Source organism: Leopardus geoffroyi, chromosome C1 (genome assembly GCF_018350155.1).
Source record: "Leopardus geoffroyi isolate Oge1 chromosome C1, O.geoffroyi_Oge1_pat1.0, whole genome shotgun sequence".
NCBI lineage: Eukaryota > Metazoa > Chordata > Mammalia > Carnivora > Felidae > Leopardus > Leopardus geoffroyi.
Window position 1 is genome coordinate 149,859,883 of NC_059328.1, and position 25,617 is coordinate 149,885,499.

General features: G+C 39.7%; 1 protein-coding gene and 1 pseudogene across 4 annotated transcripts in view; one reads left to right on the forward strand and one right to left on the reverse strand.

Moving 5' to 3' along the window:
• Window positions 1-912: 912 nt before the first annotated feature.
• Window positions 913-25,617, reverse strand: part of ITGB6 (integrin subunit beta 6) — a 131,414-nt gene continuing 106,709 nt past the window's right edge. For all 4 annotated transcript variants that reach the window (XM_045479969.1, XM_045479968.1, XM_045479967.1 and 1 more), the window contains 5 exons: window positions 24,319-24,541; window positions 21,431-21,528; window positions 16,102-16,221; window positions 10,068-10,234; window positions 913-1,025 (listed from right to left, as the gene is read on the reverse strand). In XM_045479969.1, the coding sequence (XP_045335925.1) occupies window positions 927-1,025; window positions 10,068-10,234; window positions 16,102-16,221; window positions 21,431-21,528; window positions 24,319-24,541 (707 nt within the window). In that variant the 3' untranslated portion in view covers window positions 913-926. The remainder of the gene's footprint in view (window positions 1,026-10,067; window positions 10,235-16,101; window positions 16,222-21,430; window positions 21,529-24,318; window positions 24,542-25,617) is intronic.
• Window positions 2,119-7,862, forward strand: LOC123598974 (annotated as a pseudogene).

Sequence of the window (25,617 nt, forward strand, 5' to 3'; positions counted from 1 at the left end):
AAATTTTGTTCTATTTTTAACCCATGTCCCTTTTGCGTTATTGGAGCTCTTTTTGAATAAACTACCTAATCGTTTACAGTAGTTTTTTAACAAGAAATTAAAACTTTCATAGGGCATTTCCAGGCATTAGGTGACTATGAAATTAAGTAAAAAGGATTGAAAAATATGGGAGAAGTAAGAGTTTGAAAACTTGGGGTCAGGAGGGAACCTGAGTGTAGAAAATTTTCCAGTAATTAAAAATAATCCAAATAATGGACTAGCTATTTTTGTTTTTACTGGTAACTTTCTAATTTATAGATTTCTTCTTCATTTGTAAAACAAATAAAATACTTGTTTGTGTAGCTGACTTTTAGATACATGCAAATCCACAGAAATTATTAACACTAATTACATTTGGGGCATCTTTAGAAGAATTGCATCCTCTCAGTTGAAGTAAAAGTCAGCATCTCATTTTTCATAGATTTTTAAAAGAATCCTCCTTTAGGAAAGGGCAGATTTACTCAAAGTTTAGAATTAATTCGCAAGTGTGATTATTTAATGTGAGCATATGGACTTTGTGACTTTGCTGAGACAAAGACTTCAGGTAGCTATATTCCTGCAACAAATGAGATTCTAATTTCAAACATTTTTCAAATGCAAATCAGGCCCCCATGTGTCATTTTGATGATTTTTTGAGGCATTAATGCAACAGAGTTAGTATTCCTCAATGATCCCCAAAGTCACCCCTTTGCTAAGGATATTTCTCTTCTTGATTATTTTGAACCTGCCAACACAGTCTCTAACCTTCATACAGACAATGACTGATCTCCAAATGACCTATTATTATCTTAAACCAACCTCATTTTAAAGCAACAAAAAAGAAAAATTAAATAGTGCATTAACATTTCATATCAGTGAAGCAGACTTTTTTTGTGCATGAAGTAGTTCTATCCATCTGCGGAAAGATCCATCTTTTGTTTCTCCCTGTGTTTATAGGTTACGTTTTTGAAGGTACTGGTCGAACCTCTATACAGTGGATTGGTTCCCTAAAAAAAACAACAAAAAAGTTCAAATGAAAGTATGTACATATTATTACATGGTTTTAATATATCTTTAATAGTTTCATTGTACATTATAAATGAGAAGAAGAGAGTCAGGCTCAAGCTTGGAAGCCATTTGAATAATTTTGATTAATTCCATAGATTCAATATATTCTTATATAATTTCATATATTATTTTAGCATTTTAAAATTTATACCTCTTCATTTAATTTTTTATTTTTATTTATTTAAAAAAATTTTTTAATGTTTATTTTTGTGAGAGAGAGAGAGAGAGCACGCACACGCTCACACAAGAGAGGGAGGGGCAGAGAGGCGAGAGGGAGACACAGAATCCAAAGCAGGCTCCAGGCTCCGAGCTGTCAGCACAGAGCCCGATGTGGGGCTCAAACTCACGGACTGTGAGATCATGACCTGAGCTGAAGTCAGCCGCCCAACCAACTGAGCCACCCACGCGCCTCCTGTTCATTTAATTTTTTAATATGCAGAACCAGTGCCATATGTGTATCATAAAAATCTGACCCTGTTTGGAAACACACTAATTTATGGATAGAAAACAAGACTTTGACTGTTTTGTTCACTGCTATTTTACCAGAGTTGAAAACAGTGCCTAGCCAACAGCAGGCATTCAGTATTTACTGAACGAATAGAATGAACCATAAGGTGGCCCCAAAAGGAAATAAAAAGTAAAAAATGGGAAAAGTGCACTTGTAGAAGCATGCAAAGACAATGACATAGTATCTGCCTTTAAGAGAGGTGTTGCTGGTGAGAGGCATCACACAAGGGCACAGATAATCTCGCTAACGTGAGATAAAAATTCAGGAGAAACAACTAGCTGCTTGGGAGAAGCAAGGAAAGATCCCTAGGACAGTGAAAACCTGCTCTAGAGAGTGAAAGACTTAGGTAGCATGTGCTTCCTAGAGAATAGCAGTGTGTGAAGCAGAGAGTCACCAGGGACTGGCATGTAGGACACTGGGCGCATGACGGAGTACAGGTCCCAAGGCAGGTTGGGCAAGATGGCTTTGCCTTTGCGGAAGTGCAGAGGATTTGTGCCAATGTCTGGATAATTCAGTTGTGCTCTTTAGGGTGTAGATGTGTTTCTAGGTGCCATCACCAGGACCAGAAGAGGCCAGGCTCTGTAAGTGTTTAAAGAAATACCAAGCTTGATCCTCCAATTTCCCTCCTTTGGTTGAATCGTTCCAGGCAGGCACAAGATGTCTGTGTAAGTTGCAGTTTCTTCTCTCCCACTTTCCAAGGTTGACCACACAGGCTTTGATGTCAGACAGCCTGGTTTCAAACCCAGCTCTACCACATGACCTCGGTTAAGCAATTCTGAGTCTTGGTGTCCTCGTCCACTGGAGGGATTACAAAAGTGCTTACCTCATTCATGAAGTATACTTCAGCACAGTCCCTGACACACATTCAGTGCTCAATAAATGCCACCTCTTATTAGTTCTTATCTCTACCTCTTCTTCATATTTGGAATTTCCTTCAATTTTAAGTTTTGGAGAGGGTTAGAAAGATACTTTCCCCTGGAGCTTTCACATTCAACACTTCTAAGCCCACTTCTGCTTGTGTATGAAGTCTAGGTATCACCTATGACCTTCCAAATTACTAAATCTTATATTTTGGCCTCCTTATCCTATACATTGTAGAGATTGTGGCAAGTTCCAGACATAGATTTCAAAAACAGCTGTATTTGCTTTCCCAGGACATTTCTCTCGGTTCTCAGAAGAACTAAATAAAATTGAAAAACATTCCTGGGCCTTCCACTCGTTGTCCTTGCATTTGCCACAGTGTGTTTATTGTGAGGAGGAATCACACCTGCACCCACTTCTCCCAGAGCCAGTAACCTGACCTCTGACTGAGTAACATGTAACCTTTGTTCATGTGCCTTCAGAAAGAGATACTATCTCAGCCACAAGCGCAAATAGGAAACAGGCTCCCTGATGGTGGATGATGAATGAAGTCCAGGTCACCATACTTCTCTATTCCTGAAGTCAGCCTGGATGATTCTGAGGACGCTCCTGTCGTTATTTAGTCCTGCTGCCATAAGAACTTGGAATTTGGAGAGTGAAGGACACACTAATAGTGCGGTTGGAGTCTCATTTGGAAACAAAAATCATGTATGAATTCTATTCAGTTTTCAAGACTACAAGCTATTAAGTTTAAGCTGGTTACAGAAAAATAAAGAACTCAGTCAAAGAGGAAAAATGGCAAAAATAAGTGCAGGTTGGGATGACAAGTCCTGGAGGAAGAGGAAGACTTAGGGAAGAGAAAAAATACTCTGAAAGAGTAAATGGGCTGTGAGCAGGGCCAGCTTAGATCTTCATAGGACCAGGAACTCTTTCGTGAACCTCATCCCATGCTATGTCAAACATATTAAAATGCACCCACATTCCACACTAAGTATAATTTATTGCACCATAAGAGAAGCGACTTAAGTTACAATGAACTGAATGCATGATGTTATTTTGTAGACATTTAGATGAATGTTCATTCTGATTACAGTGTTCATTCTGTATTTTGAAGCGACTTTATTCAGGGGGTCTCTTGCAAAGCTAGTTGTAGGTCCTGGGCATGATGGCTGAAGCAGACCCCACCATAGTAAGAGGGTAAGGTGGGAGTTGAAAGGTGTAGAAAGAGCAAGTACATATTGCTGGGAGGCAGTTGTGTTTCCTGCCCTCAGCTGACGATCAGAACTCAGGAGAATAAGCTCAAACGAGGTTTTGTTGGTAGAAAAAAAGGATGGCAATGTGTAGTACTGCCTCCTCTAGGCCATGCAGATGGTAACTCTCATACAGGTTTCCAGCCAAGCCACAGGTGGCTCCATTTCAGGTGGGTCTGAATTCTTTCACTGTTTAAACAAGGTTGGGTTTCCCCCACAACGATCTGGAGTGACCAGGCTGATTTCCCCTGAAATCTGGGGGTGCTAATTTAGGCTGTGGATTCTGTAAATGCAGTGGCATATTTCTGGAGCTTGAAAAAGTGGTAATAAGAAAGCTCTTTGTCATGACCCACAGCTCTCTTAATGATTGCCTAACTGCCAAATGCAGACCTGATTTGCTTAGCACAGTACAAAATCAATCCATGACTGCAAGAAATGTCAGACTGAACATTTTTTGCCTCTAGTTAATGACTTGTCATCCTAGAAAAAAATGTCTAATCAAAGATGAATTTAAATATCCTCCCTTTGTGTTTTCATAAAGAATATGGATGGGGAGGTTATTTTTAAAAGTATAATAAAAGGTAACCTTTCTTTATGGCTATGATGAAATGTTTCAAGAGGCAAGAAACAGAGCTCTTTTTGTCTTGAGCTCTGTCACCTTTAGAGTCCAATGGAGGCCTATGGGTCAGGAGATCCAACCCACCCCTACTGACTCTGGAGGTCCCCTGGGGTTTGAAGACCAGTCAAAATCAGTTCTCAAGAAGAAACAGTTTTTAGATTAAAAGTGGAATCAAACTGAGGACCCCAAAATGGATGCACTGAGCAACATTTTTTTTTCCAATAGGATATATTAGTGACATTTGAATTGAATTATTTGAATTAAACCTCTTTTGCATCCAAGTGAATAATTATTACCCAGTTATTATCTAGTCAAGAACATCAAACATTTGTTATTCAAAGAAACTCAGTTTAACAAGGGAATAATATTTTTCATTTATGATTTTATCTGTTTAATGCATATTTTTGTTCCATTTTAGATGAAGAAACAGTAAAAATCAGCATTTAAATTTCAGTCATGTTCTACACCCTGAGGGAACACAATGCATGTTTTGGGGAAATTAACTGTTAATTAAAATGTTATTTTAAAGATATTAATCATTTGTCAGTGTTCATGCCTTTGTATGAGAACATTAAAATGTGCTGGTTAGTAGATACACATCACATAATTGCCCAAGTGCTTGTTTGTAGAACACCTGCTTATTATTTCTAGGAGGGTCAAGGCTGTGCTTAGAAGAAAGCTGCAGTTAGGATCTCAGCTCCAGCATGGATCAAAAGTTTGGGAAGTCTGGAGTGGACAGACTTCGCTGCATTCTGGGGGATACAGACTGGGGGAGAAAAAAAGGGGTGCTTGGAAGCGGCCCCTGGTTCCCCCCTCTGGAGGCACAGAGGGCGGGGGCTTTGGTGAATGGCTTTCATGCTGGCCACTTGTGGAGTGAGTAGACCCAGAGGGTCTGGGAAAGGGGCCGGCCCACACCCCTGAGTCCCCAGGGACCCTGCTGCCTGTCTGGGCCGGGCCGTGGGTGTGAACGTCGCTCTCTCCCTGCCTCCTTTCCGCTGCCCTCTGGGGGTTTGGATTCAGGATTTGTTCCTAGTGTCCAAGACTTTGATAAGAAACTTACAGAGGCCTATGCTTACCTACAAATCTTGATAGAACAGTTGAAGCTTTTTGATGATAAACTTCAAAACTGCAAAGATGATGAACAGAGAAGGAAAATTGAAACTCTTGAAGAAACAACAAATAGCTTGGTAAAATCAATTAAACACTGCATTGTGTTGCTGCAGATTGCTAAAAGTACTATTAATCCTGTAGATGCAATATAACAAACTAGTCCCTTGGAACCTGCAATCAAAACAATGCCTACTCAGACTGTCTTACCTCCAGAACCTGCTCAGTTGTGTAAGCCAGGGCAGCATCCATCTTCCCTACCAGTTTGACCTGTATTAGCTACCTTGGGACATCATCAGACTCCAACACCAAATAGTACAGGCAGTGGGCACTCACCACCTAGTAGCAGTTTGACTTCTCCAAGCCATGTCAACTTGTCTCCAAATACTGTCCCTGAGTTCTCTTATTCTAGCAGCAAAGATGAATTCTATGATGCTGATGAATTTCATCAAAGTGGCTCATCCCCAAAGCACTTAATACATTCCTGTGGATCTGCCTCTGTCTTGACACACAGCAGCTCAGGAAATAGTCGCAAGCGCCCCAATAACACAGAGTCACTTAATTCTTCCATGTCCAATGGAACAAGCGATGCTGACCTCTTTGATTCACATGAGGATAGAGATGATGAAGGGGAGGCAGGGTCCATGGAAGAGCACAAGAGCGTTGTCATGCATCTCTTGTCACAGGTTAGGCTTGGAATGGATCTTACTAAGGTAGTTCTTCCAACATTATTCTTGAAAGAAGATCTCTGTTAGAAATGTATGCAGACTTTTTTGCACATCCAGACCTGTTTGTGAGCATTAGTGACCAGAAGGATGCCAGAGATCGAATGGTTCAGGTTGTGAAATGGTACCTCTCAGCCTTTCACGCAGGAAGGAAAGGATTGGTTGCCAAAAAGCCATACAACCTTATTTTGGGTGAAATCTTTCAGTGTCACTGGACATTACCAAATGATACTGAAGAGAACCCAGAGCTAGTTTCAGAAGGACCAGTTCCCTGGGTTTCCAAAAACTGTGACATTCATGGCTGAGCAGGTTTCCCATCATCCACCCATTTCAGCTTTTTATGCTGAGCGTTTTAACAAGAAGATACAATTCAATGCTCATATCTGGACCAAATCAAAATTCCTTGGGATGTCGATTGAGTGCACGACATAGGGCAGGGCTGTGTCTCATGTCTAGATTATGACGAACATTACATTCTCACATTCCCCAATGGTTATGGAAGGTCTGTCCTCACAGTGCCCTGGGTGGAACTAGGTAGAGAATGCAATATCAATTGTTCCAAAACTGGCTATAGTGCAAATATCGTCTTCCACACTAAACCTTTCTGTGGGGCAAGAAGCACAGAATTACTGCTGAGATTTTGTAGTTCTCCAAATGACAGGAAATCTTTTTGCTCAATTGAAGGGGAACGGAATGGTGTAATGTCTGCAAAATATGCAACAGGGGAAAGTGCAGTTTTTATAGATACCAACAAGTTGCCCATAATTAAGAAGAAATTGAGGAAGTTAGATCAGAATGAGTATGAATCCCACTGCCTTTGGAAGGATGTCACTTTCAACTTAAAAATCAGAGACATTGATGTGGCAACTGAAGACAAGCATAGATTTGGAGAAAGACGAAGAGCAGAAGCCCAGGAAAGGAAAGAGAAGGAAATTCAGTGGGAGACAAGGTTATTTCATGAAGATGGAGAATGTTGGGTTTACGATGAACCATTACTGAAAAGTCTTGGTGCTGCAAAGCATTAGGTTGGGAAATGCAATGTTTACACCTGATGACCAGGGCAATAGGCATAATTAAGCACCAATCTTCCTTTGGGAGAACCTATTCGCTCCCTTCTTATTGCAGTGGTTCCTATCTAAGGGATACTGGACTTTCTGATGCAGATGAACAATTAAAGCAAGGAAACTTCCCTTTTTTTCCTTTTCTGTGGCAGTTACAATTGTGACTTCAGTCCTGGGAAAAACTTCAGGTTTTGAAAATAAGATGTCTACTTTTTCCCCAAACCCCATGCTTTGAAAAGCATTTATGAATCCCAGTCTTAAACCTTACATACCAGTTTGGCTGTTTCATAGTTCATATAATTCTGGGTTCTACATATATATATGTAACACATATATAAATATATATCTGATGCCAGATTTTTCATAAATACTCCATCTACTATAAATATTGATTCTTCTGAGTTGTTTTAGAAAATTAGTGCAATGTATTCAAATCAAGTGTTAGGAAATGTCATGGCCTCACCTATAACAACTTTTTTTTTTGGAATTGGACTATTAATAGGAATTAGACTATTATTAAATTGTATCTAATGCTGGACTATATTTAATTATATACTCAGTGCTTCTTAAGGCTTCATAAAGTAATTTTTCCAGTTAAAAAAAAAAAAGTTTGGGAAGTCCCTTAACTTCTCTGAGCATCCATTTCCTTACGTTCAAAATGGGATTATCTAGACTACTTCACAGGGTGGTGGTGTTCAACCAACTACTGCTATTTGGTTTTTTTGTGTGTCAACTTAATCATATTCTTTTGCCTGATTGCCCTTTTTAAAAAAATTTTTTAATGTTTATTTATTTTTGAGAGAGAGAGAGAGAGCGCGCACAAGTGGGGGAGGGACAAAGCGAGAGGGAGACACAGAATCCAAAGCAGGCTCCAGGCTGTCAGCACAGAGCCTGCACGCAGGGCTCGAACTCACAAACTGTGAGATCATGACCTGAGCCGAAGTTGGACACTTAACCGATTAAGTCACCCAGGCGCCCCTGTCTGATTGTCCTTATGACCATTGTCAGGCATTTGCTTGACAGTTGATGAGAGTTATAAACACCCACGGCCGGGGGATTAGATGAAGTTAACTGCCCTCAACTTTAGCCTCATAATACTATGTTCTAAGTCACCAGACTAATCTGGCAGGTTACATTTTACCTTGTTAGGGACGGATAAATTATATCCTCATTGCAAATCCAAATTTACTCTCCTAAAGCATTTTATTTAATTATGAATAATTCATACATACACAAAAGAGGAAAGCTGTATAACAAACCTCTATAGACCCATCACCCAGATTCAACAATGATCAAGATTTTGCCACACTTGCTTCACTATTCCCTTCTCTCTTAATGTGAAAAAATTTTTTAAGTTTATTTATTTATTTTGAGAGAGAGAGAGTGAGTGACAGAGAGACTGAATCCCAAGCAGGCTCCATGCTGTCAGCACAGAGCCTGACAGGGAGTTCGCTCCACAAACTGTGAGATCATGACCTGAGCTGAAATCAAGAACCAGACGCTCAACCAGCAGAACCACCCAGGTGCCCCACTTTCCCCTTCTCTCTTTTGGCTGAATTATTTCAGAGTAAACCTAATCTTCATTTCCTTTCACTTTAAAATGTGGATATTTTCTAGCAAAGTTATCATGCCATTATCTTACCTAGTCAAATTAATCATAATTCCTTGCTATCATTCTAATATCCAGTCTATATTATCCTCCTTCCAGGTGTCCAAGAAATGTATTTTTACAGTCAGACTGTTCAAATCGGGATCGAAACAAGATCCATGCATTGAATATGGTGGTTGTGTCTAAAGGCATTTTTAATAGGAAGATGAAGTAGCTGAATATTTTTGTTGTCCATTGTCCTGTACTGTATCTTAGCATTACTTCGAAATAATTGCATGATATATAAACATGCTTTATCAAGATAAATTTGTCCAAAACAGAAATTCCATTTGCTTTAAGAATTGAGGATATCACTATATAATTAGAGGAAAAAAAATGTTAATATCAACTTATTGGGGCAGATGAACACAAAAGAGCATTGTGTTTGCCTGTATTTTCTCCAGTGAAATCACTGTTTTTAGAATCAGCAATGTAAGATAATTGCTATTAGATAGCTGGCACACCATTAGAAATAGAAAGATGAAATTAAAACCATGAAATTGTTTCTATGGCCCTCTAGAAATGTAATTATCTCTCCTGTGGAAAAGAAACACAGAAAATTGGAGTCCTGTTTTGTGTTTGTCTACTGTGAAGGGGAGACATAAATTATATCTATTGAGTATACGTACTTTAAAGGTTGACACTTTTTAGGTATTTTTCAGGTAGCTGTTTAAAATTTGTTATTGAGAAGAACTACCTGAATGATATTTAAAAGGTCTTCTCAACTTGACATTGTAACCTATTATAAGTAATGAGTATTTCTATGGAAATTGGCATGAACTGTAATACTACTCACGAACATTATTCTGTTGGCTATAACACAACTGATCTATGGAAGTGTTTAGATACAGCACCTATGCTTTATCAAGAGGGGCCTGAATGATCCTCCTGGTGGCAATGATTAAATGTATCTCCTTTATGTCCCTAAACAGTATATAAGGAGTTTCAAGAGACTCTTCAGAGTGGGGGAAATCCCTACTGCACTGAGAGACAAATGTATGCTATGGGCGTTATTTGGGTCCCAAATAGCTATCTGGGTTCCTTTGTCCTCAACAAATCAAAGCTGTTAGGGACATGGTGAGAAGGGTAGGGAAAGAACCAATGAAATCACTCTCTTTTAGAGCAGAAGAAAGCTGACACCCATCTCTTCCATGAGTCACTTTCTCCCGGAGACAAGGGATAGCCCCCAAGTGTTTACATACCGTTTGCCACTTGGCCTTTGACCGTTCTGCTTCAAATTTGGCAACTTCTTTACGATCATGAAATGACACCAACAACTTCCAAATGCACAGGAGGACAACCCCAATGAGAAGAATAGCCAGTGAAACCCCCAACATGATCATGGGAATGTTTGGGGGCTTTGGACAGTCTGTGGAAACAAAGAAAATTATATTAAGAATATTTGGTATAATCTCATGAGGCAGAGAAAAGATTTCTCATTAAAATGTACAACTATATTTTTTCTCCAGTAGAGGGAAAATTGTAACAAGTTTTGTTTTGATGAATTAAAAAAAAAATGAGTTACTTGTTGAAAGATAGCCCTATTCCTATGAAGTAGAACAAAAGATAAAGTTTTGTTATTTAAAGCAAATGGATATATACTTGAATGGCTGACTCAAAAAGAGTTAGAATCCAAGAATGAGGTTCATACACACAGAACATGTAAAGGACCATGAAAAAGACTATAGTTTAATTCCTAAAAATGGTCTCTTCTGGATACATGATAGAATAGAAATGAAATGTGTATGTGTGCACACATTCACACACAAACACATGATATTACTTTTTTATGGACTTCCTTGAAACGTAAACTGTCTAGGAGATTATATTCAGAATTATATAAAACCCACCCCCTGAGAAGTTTACTACTAGCCGCTGCTTCTTTTTTTAATCGAAGACAATGATGGCTATTTGTTTTATTTTAATACTAATGTAGTGCTCTGGTGTCCTAGAAAGTTCCTGGACTGGGGTCAGGGGAGGTGGTTTGAATTCCCATCTGATGTAGCTCTCTGAAATCCATCAAGTCCTTCAATCTCTCTGAGTTCCAGGACCTTCATCCATCAAACAAAGGTGTAGAACTTCAGTGTTCCCTTAACTTCCCTGAGGATAAGGTTGAGCTCAGGTGCTTATGCTTATTAAACCCACAGCTTCCAGTGGGGTGCCCGGGTGGCTCAGTTGGTTAAACGTCTGACTTTGGCTCAGGTTATGATCTCAGAGTTGGTGGGCTGGAGTCCTGCTTCAGGCTCTGTGCTGACAGCTCAGAGCCTGGAGCCTGCTTCGGGTTCTGTGTCTCCCTCTCTCTCTGCCCCTCCCTGGCTCACCCTCTGTGTCTCTCTGTCTCTCAAAAATAAATAAAAATGTTTAAAAGTTTTATAATAAATAAATAAATAAATAAATAAATAAATAAATACATCCACTGCTTCTTAGAGCCCAGAGATTCTGATTCAGTGGGTCTTAGATGGAGCCACAGACTTTTTATTATTAGCAGTATCCCAAGTGATTCTTATCTTCAGGGAAGTTTGGGAAACTAAAGTTTCTGTATAGTCCTTTCAACTTGAACATTCTATGAAATGTTATTTTGACTCTATTGATGATATTAATATAATTTCACAATTACACAGTGCCTTCCCTCATTGACAGCAGAATGACTAATAATTCTTGCAATATGCCTGAGAGATGATACATTTCTTAATGAAACATTATAATTAAGCTCTCCCCTTGCTTTCACGAGGAAAAAAATCCCACATAAAAATTATCATTAAATATCTGCCTCCCTCTGCAAGAAGTGAGGCAAATCTGTGGTATCTGGGGAGGAAATGAATCATGCTTAGTTTAGCCTAACTCTTATTGCTTTTAGATATTTAATCAGGAGAGTTATACACATGGGATGAGTGATGCTGCTTTCAAGGTAAGGATCTATAACTGATCTGAATTTGAGCAGGACTAATGACCCCACAACAGCATGATGCTTGGCCTCAGACACTTTTGTTCTTTGGACAAAAAAAACGTAAGGAGATTATGCAGAAATAAGTAAAGGAGCTAATGAAATAGCGACTCCAGTATGAAGATCTAAAAACTGTTTCTAGCACAGCAGATGAACCATGGCTGCTTCTAAGAGGTTAGCAACACTCCTGCAAAGAAAGTGGGAGGAGTGTGTCAGTGAGAATATACACTAGCTGCATCTTTGACAATGAGATGTTTGGGATGGGGCATCGTAGCATGTTCTTGCCGAAAGCAAGATGAAGCTTACTAGGACCCTGCCACCAGAATGTGAATTAGGAGGGCTCTCCAGTAGAGAATAAATAAAGGAGGAACAAGCACAGCCTGGCGAGACAATTTTTTAAGAACTTAGAGTCATTATACATTTATACATTGAGAATACATTATACCTTGAGAAATTATACATTTCTCAAGAAAAGATTTCGGCCCAAGTACCAGGGCAGGTATCACACAATAGAAATCTCCACTGTATATTTTCTCTTTAGTTTTTTCCTGAAATGCTCAGACTGAAGACATATTTTTAGGTGGGAAAAGAGGGCCATCTCCACCACGGTGTGCAGTATTGCCTGTCGAGTCCTGGCCACTGCCACCTAATTCTAAGGTCCAAACTTTTAGCTCTGTCACATGCAGCTAACCGAGCATGGAAACATGACTTTTCTGAATTAGGTGGTGTGGTAAGTATACAATACACACTGATTGTGAAGGCTTAGTTTGGAAAAAAATAAAGCATGTCAATAGTTTGGGTATTGCTAAATGACAATATTTCGGATAGACTGGATTAAATAAAACATATGATTAAAATTCATTGCACCAGATTTTGACTCTTTGGTGCAGTTACTAGGAAATTTTAAATTACATGTGTGGTTTGCATGACCTTTCTATTGATGCTGATGTAACATATTTTTGGGAGTCAGGTATTTATTATGATCATACAGCCAGTGGGAGGCAGTATCACACAGGAGTTAGGAGCCTGGGCTCTAAGCCAGCCAGCCAGAATTCCCCAACCAGCACTGGTACTTAATTGCTGCAAGACCTAACACATTTTTAAACTTTTCTGCTTCAATTTCCTTATCTGTAAAATGGAAATAATAGCAATACTTGCTTTATATGGTTGTTATATGAGGGGGCTAAAAGAATTAATGCGTGTAAAACATATAGAACAATACCTGGCATAAGGCATTAGTATGGGCTCAATAAATGAGAGCTATTACTGTTATTGTTATTCCTATTCTTAAACTGCAAATACATTCTTCCTCCTTTTCTATTCTCAAGACTTCAAGGACCTGGACCCTCCATGTTGGAACCTGTGGGTGTAAAATCCACATCCACATCCCTGCCAGGAAGGCTCCTGAATATCATTTCTTTTTTTTTTTTTTTTTGCATATTTATTTATTTTTGAAGGAGAGAGAGACAGAGACAGAGCATGAGCATGAGCAGGGCAGGGGCAGAGAGAGAGGGGAGACACAGAATCCGAAGCAGGTTCCAGGCTCTGAGCTGTCAGCACAGAACCCGATGTGGGCTCGAACTCACAGACCTCAAGAACATGACGTGCCGAAGTCGGACGCTTAACCGACTGAGCCAGCTGGGCGTCCCTCAAATGTCATTGCTTGACTGTGGCTCTTATCCTCTGAAAGTTTTTCCAGATGGAAGAAAAAAGATGAGCAAAGCTGTCCCTACATCCACACACACCCTGATACTGACTGTTCACTTGGTTTCTATTTAAATCTGTTTGTAGGACTGTGGGAATCCTTAGCATCCACTTCCTCCTTTCTATCCTTGCCTCTGATCCCCAGCCATGGGATTCTCTGGTCTTATAGCTGTGAGAAGGGCCTGCAGATTCCAGGGCAGACTCTGCCCTCAGGGCCCCTGGAAGCTCGGGGCCTACCTAGGAACATGAATACTGCCAGGGAGAAGCATCTTTGCAGCTGTCAGGTGACTTCTGTTAAGCCTCAGGGAGGTAATTTTCCCCTCACTTTTCGCTGCTACAAAAGCATAGGGAGAATAAAAAGCCTTAATAAAAGTCATCAGGGAGTCTGAGTGCTTTCAGAAGGACGTCATGTTTATGTGCCACTCAGATTGTGTGGAAGCACACACACACACACACACACACACACACACACACAAACCCAATGGTTCAGTAATGAGGGGGCATTTGTCAGCCAAAGGCATGTTTTCTCTCTCTCTCTCTCTCTCTCTCTCTCTCTCTCTCTCTCTCTCTCTCTCCCACTCACACACACACACACACACACACACTCAAAATAAAAATCAAACCTACCAGATACAAAAGCCCCTGAATTAAAGACAATTCTGGAAGTTCATTTTTGTTGCTTAAAACTCGTTTTTCCAATGGAATCAATATTATATTTCACGAGAACTTGCTAAAGCCACTGCCATGGTTACAAGTAGAGGGTTGGGGGGATGTAGTTTGCGAATCTGGCTTTATAAAACACATAATGAGGAGCCAGGTTTTTTGTACTAAGTAATTCTTCTTTGTGCATCAGGATTCACCTTAAATTTCATTAACTAATGGCCTCTACAAAGCATTTTATATATGCATTTCAAAGAAGTTGATTCATAGGAGATTTTCAAGAGCAAGTCTCCAGGTGCACTCTGCCCACCTGAGCTTCAAGGCCAAGGTCACAATCATACTCTTGTATCTTGTATTGTGCTGACTTCTGCCTCCCCTTGACCCCTAATACTATACTGTGACATTTTTCTAATCATGTTTTCTTGGTTGGTTTATAGTATCTTGAACTTAACTTTTTGGTTGCATTGATATTGCTTTCGTTTTTACACACTTTAGTGATGGCAGTTTGATGTCCTTGGTTTCAAATTTAGGAGTTACTATTTTTTTTTTTTTTTTTAATTTTTTTTTTTCACCGTTTATTTATTTTTGGGACAGAGAGAGACAGAGCATGAACGGGGGAGGGGCAGAGAGAGAGGGAGACACAGAATCGGAAACAGGCTCCAGGCTCCGAGCCATCAGCCCAGAGCCTGACGCGGGGCTCGAACTCCCGGACCGCGAGATCGTGACCTGGCTGAAGTCGGACGCTCAACCGACTGCGCCACCCAGGCGCCCCTAGGAGTTACTATTTTGTTGACACACTGATAAGCAAGCACACACAACAAAATACATCTGCCTGCTAGCCTTCCCTTGCTGCTGTTGTCTGGGGCAGAACTTAGGTTCCACGCTTTTGGGGGTAGGAGGAGGAAGAGGTTGCTGACGAGAGCTGGAGCGATCTGATTTAATGCAAGTGTCATTTCTGCCAGAAAGATTTAGGAACACATCATTAATTGAAGACAGAAAAGGTGAGGCACTTGTGAATATCTAAGAATGCAGGCAGGGAGGTCTGGAAGCCATCTGTAGCAGAGTAGTATTAAAATGCAGAGTCCTGGGACAGACATCACACCTGCTGACTCAGGATGCAGGCAGTTTAGCAAGCTCCCCAGGTGAGTCTGATACTCACTAAAATTTAAAACTTCTCGACAAAAGTATCTTTTCCACTATTTTCTTTTCTACCCAATATAAACTTCTCTCTGAGATTTTCGAGATTTTTCTTGAGAGCTTCCCAGGTCCTAAGCAAACTCCATGAGCTGGTGTGTTGAAAAGCTAAGAAGCTAAGGACCCTGACTTCCTTTGTGGATCACTTTCTTCTTCATTTGATGTTTCATGTCTTTTCTGACTCAATGACCCATTGTTGTAGGTTATGAATTGGCACATGTTTTATATGCATTATTCCATTTAATCTTTGAGTCAACCCTTAGAAGATGGTACTATTATTTTTCCCATTTTACAGATGAGGACACTCAGAGGCAAGTATCTTCCAGAATGTCAAGCAGCTATTAAGTGGTTAGAGCAGGATTTGAACCAAGGTTTGCCTGATGCAAATCTCATCCTTTTAGAGTATTATGCTCCTCCCTGTTAGCCTTTCTTAAAGATATACCTTTTGCTTACATTGCATTCAGTCAGTCCATCTTTCTACAAACCCTCAGCCAGCTTTTGGGGAGATGATGGTTGGTACAAATGCGCTCATCATGTTTTGTGGTGTAAGTAACAGACATTGGACCATATCAAACCTCTCAACAGGTATATTTCAATCCCTGGGAAAGTAGAAGCACTCCATCAAAATTCTGGAAATGCCTCTCGTGGAAAGCTACCCCAAGTGTCTTTCTGGTTGTTTCCTCCTCCCCCACGTAGTATCACTTACCATTGACAGTAGAAGGCATGCCACCCACCTTTCTCATTGATGCTGTGAATGATGGTTTTCCCTTCATTGTCTGTAGTTATTAGGAATGTAATAAGACATTCATTTTCTCCTTGCAGAGAACAGGGAACAGAACTATCCTTTGAAAAATCTGCAGATAAAGGAGTCATTCATTAGATTAAATGAGATTCCAAAAGAGATTATTTTTAAAGCAAAGTGGCATTGAGTTTTAATATGCAAATAGGAATTTTTGACATTGCAGAATAGGAATCAAAAGGGCATAGGATTTTTCCCACCACTGAGGTTTTAGTTTCTACTCATGTTCCAGAAGAACAGTTCCAGGTGTGGTCAATCAGTACTGACCATCAAATGCACTTATCAAACTAATGGGAGCAGGATTTCAATAGAGTGAAAGTACTTGAAGGCAGGTATGCCTAGATGTTTTGGGAATAGAATGGCCTTGATTGTGGCATTGAGAGGGCTGTATGTTCCTCTTGGCTGGGAGCATCTGGGAGGAAGCCTAGATTACATTTCAGAAAAAGACTGCACAGCCCAAACTGATACTGATACTTCTAAGGGGGCCTTTCCCACAGTCAAGTTGATGGTCATGTATTGTCACAACAGTAAATATACATTAATATCAGGAAATGGCCATTGAAGTCTTATGTGCTCAGGGACTAGTAGGATGAAAGTAAACCCCAGATTAAAAGGAACCCAGTTGACAGTTTGCCTACTATTCAGTATAACCCCCTTTTTTAGTTTAAAAAACAAATGTAATCCAGTTTTCTTCAAATCTTTTTCAAATAAACTCTTATTGAGCTTATTCAACAGGCAGAAAATGAATGTCATACAGAAACTGAAAATATAGTAAAATGGTCAATCCAAGATGTTAGTACCATTTATCAGAAGTTTTAGAGGTTTGGTATCTATGCCAAAATTATGTAGCATTTTCCAGATTAAAAAAAAAAATCTTGTTTAAAATTCTCCTATCTTCTAAGTTGGAGACTTTGTAATAATATTGTTTTTGATACAAATGATACAAAAACTTTTTTCAGAAACCTGTAAATGGAACAAATGTTTTCTTTTAACCTAAAATTTTGACATATGATCCAATATTAGTGTATGATGACACAGTGAGTCAGAATATTGAAACTGGGACAGTCTCAGATAACCTTAGACATACTCTTGCTAGATCTATAACTTTTCCCATTAGCTTAAACATGAGCTTTAACAAAACAGAATCTACATGTGTTCCTCTGATTCTAACAAAGTAAATAATATGCTATTTTTTGTTCAACAATGCTGTAGCCACAGAAAGGAAGATATTAAGTTGGTTTTGCATTTAATTTATAAGATAAAAACCTCACGTCAGGGTCTATAAGAAGAATGCTCATATTATCTATGAAAAAAAGGAATGAGTAAAACATTTACCATTATTAATAAGATTTCAGATGATAAATTTAAGTGAAAAAATTGCTTTTGAATCCCTTAGAATCATCTATTTACATAAGAATATTAAGAAGTCGAATTATAAATCATTCTCATCTGGTCATTCCCAAATGTTTATGATCATGTAAATCACCTGGGATTTATTTATTGCATTTATTTCATGCAATAGCACTGCATATATAATTCATACTTTGGTCATTTTTAGATAACCTTTACCACATGTCCTCCTACCAAACCACTCCAATTAACTAGAATTCATGAAGTCTTGGAGAATATGCTTTTTCTTGTTAGAGTGTTTTTTCTCCCCTTCCTCCTCTCCACCATGACTGTGCACAACCACTCTTCCTCCCAAGTTTACTTAACGGAACATTTTATTCTAAGGTAAAAAATATGTGGATAGCTTATAATACTCCTTTCAGTAATATTAATCTTGCTCTTTTATTTTCTTTTAAATAGCTACACTGAAGCACAGGGAGGCTTAATTTACTTCACTAGGATTATTTAAGTTTTTAATGGAACTGTTAATATGACCTTTGCGTCATGACTCCCTTCTTGCTTTAATTACTTCACCACTCCTTTTCATGACTGTTATGACTAGATTTAGCCAGTTTTGTAGTGTTTGGGTATTAAAATGGCATTATTGAATGTGCAATGAAAGAGTCCAGCTTGGGCTGAAGATTTGCATAATTAGCTGCTAAGGTTTTCTTTTGTTGTTCATTAAGAAATGGACCTTTCTTTTTTACTCTCCTTTATAAGTGCCAGCAGTGCTGCTCCAGAATAATACAATGAAAATAAGGTCTCGGGCAGTCCATGAAATTATACTTAGAAAAGGAAGAAATGTGAGAATGGGGGTGAGGAGGCCAGCATCCGGGAAGGTCCAGGAAGGATATAGAAATATAAACCATCTGTACCACTGAATTAAGACACCTATGTGTTTAGGACCTGTGCTTTGGGGCTGGGTCAGTAGTTCTCAGAGAAACAGTTTCCCAAGGAAAAAGAAAAGGGTTCTGTGGTCAAACAAGTTTGGGAATCCTTCCTTACTCCAATTCCTTCTATGCCTCTCCTGAAAATTCACAATGCATATTTAATATAATGTGCATAATTTTTCAGGAGTCGCAAAATAAACAAAAAGCTTAGCTCCCCATTTCCAAAATTTATATGACCGTGGATGCTATTTTCCATTCAACACTTTTAGAATTAGTGTTCTCATGGAACACACTTTGAGTAATAATGCTCTGAGTACATGAATGTTGGGGTAGATTAAAAAGGGTCTTTCAGTAAAATGGAATGAGTAAAGTTAAGCCACATGTCTTTAGAAATGCTCACACAAGTCCCCACAGCAGAGCTGAGGAACGATGTATTTGGATTATAAAGTTTTGCTCTTCTACTTTACTCTCTATATCCTTGTCGGGAAAAGGTGGGGCTGAGAGAAGACCCTATGTGAGAGCAAATACATGATGATAATTTCAAGGTGATGTGATCAATGACATAACTGCATACGTTGAAATAGAACTCATAAAAGTCTCATTAGAAAAGTGACTTTTAAATTTTTATTTTTGTTTTTTATTTTAGAGAGAGAGCACACAAGCAGGGGAGGGGTAAAGGGGAAGAGAGAGAGAGAGAGAGAGAGAGAGAGAGAGAGAGAGAGAATCATAAGCAGGCTCCACACTCAGTGCAAAGCCTGACATGGGGCTTGATCCCATGACCCTGGGATCATGACCTGAGCAAAAATCTAGAATTGGACACTCAACAGACTGAGCCACCCAGGCACCCCAGAAAAGTAACTTTTTAATTCACAGACTGACAAATATGTTTTTTCTCTTAAATTCAACAAGGTTAGTGCCTTAAATGGTATTAGAAATCCAGTTAATATTTTCAGTTTCTGAGTTACAAATAATTGTATTCTCCTATTTTGAAGATAATTTATCTAATTACACAAAAAGAATAATGCAAATATTTTAAATGCCACTTGAGGCCCAGTGTTCCTCTGAAATCCAAGAATTTATGATAATTACTTGAAAACTGTGTATTTAAATATAGCAACTCTGTTCATGACTTACATGTTTCCAAGGTTTATTCCTTTTTTCCCCTTAGCACATTAGATTTCCCATGCTGCCGGTGAATGGTGTTCTAGTAATTTGCAGGACATTTTTCTGCAATTTTTAGCCATTTCTTAGAAACACTTGTTAAATATCTCAACTGTTTGCTGTGAAATGAAGCCCGGGGATATGCTTTGACTTTGAACTAGTTACTAATGTGGACGGTCCACAAATGTTACTTTCCTCAGTGCTTTTACTGCATCCTGCTTTCAGTATTAGTGTAAGGTACACACCATCTTGTCCAATTTATGGCTATTCGGCATATTTATCTTTAGTCACGAGAAAAGAACAGAAGAGGAGTTTTATGAGCACTAATCATGCTCCTCCGTGCAAGCATATTCAACTGTGCACAGTCAGAAATCTCAATTTTGAAACAATGTAGGTAATTTTCAAAACAATAAATGCCACTAACTTATTCCTCTTTGGAAATGAATTAATTTCTTTATTTCTGTTTCTTCAAGATATGTATCCTAGAGTGTCATAAATTGTCTTGATTATTGCACTTCGCCTGAGATACATCTTGGTCACTGCTCTCATGTGTGTAGGGCAGCGAGCGGTTCTGCCTGAGCAAGATGGGAATGCAGAGAGCTTGGGATGATGGAAAAACTAATCCCCCTAGATTGGCCCTTCAGGAGGAGTCAGGCATCTTCTTTACAAATTATTTGTTTAAATGGCCTTGCCAGCTAAAATACAACCTATTTAAGTATTTGAGATGACCTTTTGCCTTTAAAAAGAATCTTATTTTATTTATTTATTTTTTTTTAATTTTTTTTTAATGTTTATTTATTTTTGAGACAGAGAGAGACAGAGCATGAATGGGGGAGGGGCAGAGAGAGAGGGAGACACAGAATCGGAAGCAGTCTCCAGGCTCTGAGCCATCAGCCCAGAGCCCGACGCGGGGTTCGAACTCACGAACCGCGAGATCGTGACCTGAGCTGAAGTCGGACGCTCAACCGACTGAGCCACCCAGGCGCCCCAAAAAGAATCTCATTTTAAATAATTAAATTTTAAAATGACAGGTGAAAGCAAGAGCAGAATTTGCTTAGCAGTTAAAGATAACAGGCCCTTCTTGTTTTGGGGGAGTGAGGCAACAGGGAATTAAGGGTGGCCATGTAACACTCATGTTCAGAAAGCACAGAGAAGGGGTGGAGGAATAAACAGCTACTAACCAGAAACTGCCTTGTGCCTGAGGCTTGCTCTCAGGAAACCCATATCATACTTTGCCTTGTCCAGTCTTCAAATAGGGCAATCAGATGATAGAGGATGATTTCAGGTTAAGAGATTAACATTTAGCTGTTTTTCAAATTTTCTTCTTTTCTAATTAAAAACAGCATTCTGGAATTCTCTGCAGTTGTTTTTTGTGAAGCAGAGGTGAATTTGCCAACAGAGCTGAAGCCAAATAGAATAGCTATGACTTTAAATTGCTTGTATCCCAAGCCATCATGTTTTTAGCCTTACGGAATGCATTTACTCTTAAATCCTAATGTTGCTGGGGCGCCTCGGTGGCTCAGTCGGTTAAGCATCTGACTCTCGGTTTTGGCTCAGGTCATGATCTCACACTTCGTGAGTTCCAGCCCTGTGTCAGGCTCTGCCGCTGACAGTGCAGAGCCTCCTTGGGATGCTCTCTCTCCCTCTCTCTGCCTCTCCCGCTGTCTCTCAAAAATTAAATAAACTTAAAACAACAACAACAAAACTAGTGTTGAACTAACGCCCTGGTTCAAATGAGATTGAGTTACTGAAAAGTGCTTCACGGCGTTTCTGTCTCTCAAAACCTATGTTAAGAAAAAGAAAGCAACTGGAGACAAGTACAACCTTCTGCTTCATTGATGGTCGCACCAACTAGTTTGCATTTGTCAGCACATTCTTCTTGGGCCTGGCCATCGGCAGACAGGTGACATTCAATGCAGCTCCTGTGAACATTATTCAGTAGAGTTTATCAGTTCATGTTGTTGGAAAACAGATATGTAGCTGGGTTATTGCTTTAATGGTTTAATGCTGTTACTATGGCTCATGACGTAGGAGTGTCTCATAAAGGATGTTGCTTTTTGTTACTTTCAGAAAGATATTTGAGTGATGTTCAAGAGGAAACTGCTTTATTCTGATTCCACTTAGTAATCAGTGTTTCCTGAACCAGGCTTAGACAGTAGCTGTTATCCTCATTTATCTCTAATAATTGTTTCTGATTGGTTAAGTAGCAAACAAACAAACAAAACCCCAATAATAAGACACACTTATTTTGGTGTTTGATTTAGGGTTTTTTTTGTTTTTTTTTTTTTTTTTTTTGGTGTTGTTGTTCATTTTACATTTTCCTGGGAAAGGTTTATGCTGTTAAAATATGATTCATGGGACGCCTGGGTGGCGCAGTCGGTTAAGCGTCCGACTTCAGCCAGGTCACGATCTCGCGGTCCCTGAGTTCGAGCCCCGCGTCGGGCTCTGGGCTGATGGCTCAGAGCCTGGAGCCTGTTTCCGATTCTGTGTCTCCCTCTCTCTCTGCCCCTCCCCCGTTCATGCTCTGTCTCTCTCTGTCCCAAAAATAAATAAACGTTGAAAAATAAAATAAAATAAAATAAAATAAAATAAAATAAAATATGATTCATGAATAAACAAAGTTTTAATTTCTTAACAGAACTCATCTGTTTTGAGAAGAATTCTAAGAATTCATACATGTCATGAAAGGCTATTTCAAAGATTCACTTGTCTGTAGCTATTTTGAATGAGTCTAAGCCTTATAGGCATATTTTCAAAAGCTGGGGTTACAGCTTGGATCCCCATTAATGTGGGCTTTTTAATAAACGAACTCTACTTACAGAAAAGTGTATTTTCAAGAACATAGCCCAAGAATTAAGCTCCTCTAATGATGTCTCCACAGAAGAGTAAAACTCAGACTCTGAATTAATGTTGTGCTAAAAATCACTTTATAACCAGATTCTGTATGGAGTAATCCAAAACAGCCAAAGTTCTCTTACTATGGGCACTCATCATCCTGCCTCTCTCTCTTCCCCAGGCCATGCAAATGTATGCTCTTGTAAGTGCTGGAAACATTCCCCACAGCCTTGCCATCAGTGTTTCCCTCAGTATCAGCTGAAACTGCAGTGCCCTAGGCAAGCCTTCCCTGACTCCTGCCAGTTAGTTCTCTTACAGTGCAAACCTCTGAATTCCTCTGTAGGAAGGGCTAAGAAGCAGCAGTTTACGTGGGGGTGGGGAGAGAAGTCTTGTCTGGAAATTGCCTTTGCATTGCAAGTATATTGCATTTATCTAGGTTATATATTTACTTAGAGTGGCTTTGCAGGGGTCTGCTGGACATTGTGGAAACCCTTAAAACCTCTACCGTTTGTATGTCTCATTGATGTCTGCCCAAGCTAGGGTGGTAGGCCTGCCATATAGTGCCACAGTCCCCTCTATATCCCTTATTGTAACTGTCAGCTCAGATATCATTATAATTACTTTAAAAAATGTCTGTCTTTCCCACTAGATTCTTAGCACCTGGTATGGCAGGAACTATAACTGTTTCAGTCATCATTATGTGCCCTTGGTGAACAGTAGGTACTTAATATCTATTTGATAAATGAATGTATGAATGAATAAATGGAAGAATGGACACATCTCAAAGCTAATATAAACACTCAAAGCTAACATAAACACCAAGGAGATTACCTGATCCCTCAAATTCAAACTACCTGGTTTGTTAATTTCACATTATATAAACCAGATTTAAATTAAATCACGTTTACAGAGAAGGTGAAGCAGATAAATAACGGGAGAAACATCCTGAAAGGACGTTTTACATTTAATTCCGTTCAACTAAGTCTAACTATGTCCCCACACATCTCTTGGCATATGTCCAGGCACAGTGACAGAGAAGTTTTGACACCTGAACGGTGAGGAGTCACTGAGTGAATATTGATTTGCTTACTTAGTTTACACTGGAAATGCAAATGTTACCATGTTGGGTACTGAGTTAACGAAACTATGAACTGCTTAAGCAGTGTTCACTGTATAATAAATTATATTCTGCAGTGTCATCACACAGCCCATTTGGAGACTTGCTTTGTTTGACCTATAAATGTTGCCCCCACTACCCATGAAGAAGTTAGCTAGCAACCAATGGAATAGATTTTTTTTTTTACTGGAAAACAAAAACATGTTGTTGCTGTTGTTGTTGTTCATCTGGTATAAAAGAAAATACAAAACACAATAGCTGTGTAGAATGACAACCAGAGGGAGGTGCCAAAAGGCACGAGAGGTAAAGAAGAGGGAAGAAATGGAAAGCCAAGATCCTCTTTCTGCCTTTTTGCCTCCACGAGTCTATAGATAGGAATGAATCAGGAAGGTCAAGCTTTAAACTTCTAGATAAGAAAGAAGCTTGTCTGTTTCCCCTGAAAAGGTACTGAGTGTGGATGTCCTCAGTCTACCTCCAGGGTATTCCTTATGTGTGGCTGGTATTGTAAGTGAAAGGCCACCTGATGTTATCAGTGTGGGACATCAGCTCAGCTTCCCCAGGCTTGTTTCTAGCAGGAATGTGAGTGACACTGTGGTCCTGGATAAGCAGGACAAAGAAAGTCAAGTCGGACACTGACGTTCCAGGTTGACGATCACAGGGGCCCTGTGGGTCTGTGTATTTGTGCAGATGCTCGGAGAACAAACCCACCAAAAGCAATATGAGGTCCGAGTAAAGAGACCAAGGGAAGTTGAGACATTACCGTTTGGAGTTACAGGGATCGCCACAGGTAGGACAACGTTCACAGGTGGGTCCAGAGGCCCCCGGGTTCGTGCAAACACACTTGCCACAGATGCAGTCCCCTCGCCCGCTGCAGAGCACCCCGTCCTCCGAGACGCAGGCGTCGGTGCTGGTGGTGCAGTTACAGTATTCGCCCGCCCAGCCCGTCCTGCACACGCACTCGCCGCAGTCACAGTCGCCGTTATCTGTAAAACAAACACCCGGTGATGCTTAGGGCCCACGCCACTTCTGATTCTGGGACCATCTTTTCTCTTTGCCTTTATTTATTTATTTGTTTTTCATTTTTTAATGTCTATTTTTGAGAGACAGAGAGACAGAGCGTGAGCAGGGGAGGGGCAGAGAGAGAGGGAGACGCAGAATCCGAATCTGAGCTGTCAGCACAGAGCCCGATCCAGGGCCCGAACCCATGAACCGTGAGATCATGACTTGAACGTAAGTCGGTCACTTAACAGGCTAAGCCACTCAGGCGCCCCTTCTCTTTGCCTTTAAACACCATTAGAAAGACTGAAGAAGAAGAATGAGAAAAAAGTTGAGTGGGGGTGGGAGGGGAAGCAGTGAGCATAGATATATTTTATGGAAAAAATTTTGCTAAGTATGTATATTTATTGATCTGGTCTCTTAACTGAAGACTGATTTGATTACCTGATGTTATATCAAACAGAACTTAGAGCCAGATGAAATGAGATAATCCAGAAGCCTATAACAGCAACTTGTGGGGAGGGGGGGTGTGATTATGTGTGTGTGTGTGTGTGTGTGTGTGTATTTAAATTGTTTTTACAATTTTTTCCTTTTAATTATGGTGCCATAAGATAGAGATGCAGCACAGACCTGGGTAATACCCACCTCTACATCATTCGAGCTGAGTGATCATAAAAGCCTCATCTATCAAATAGAGGGAATAAAATCTTACAGCGGTGTGGTCAGATGAGATAATGTGTAAATCTTCTACTTCACATTCACCAATTAGATGTCCTGCAGGCATACAGTGAGTGCTCAACAAATTCATTTGTTTAAGAAACTTTAATTGAGCATATATCATGTGCCAAAGATTGCATTAGGCATGAAGATACAAAATTAAATAAGGTCACTAAGCTTATAGGCTAGTGTTGGAGACAGGCAAATAAATACCACCAGTAATAAATACAATGCAGTGTGATAAGTGTTATGTACACAGAAGGAGAGTTTCCAAATTGGACCAGAGATTTGGAGACCTCTCCAGAAGAGGTGATGCTTGAGCTGAATTTGGAAGATACAGATAAAA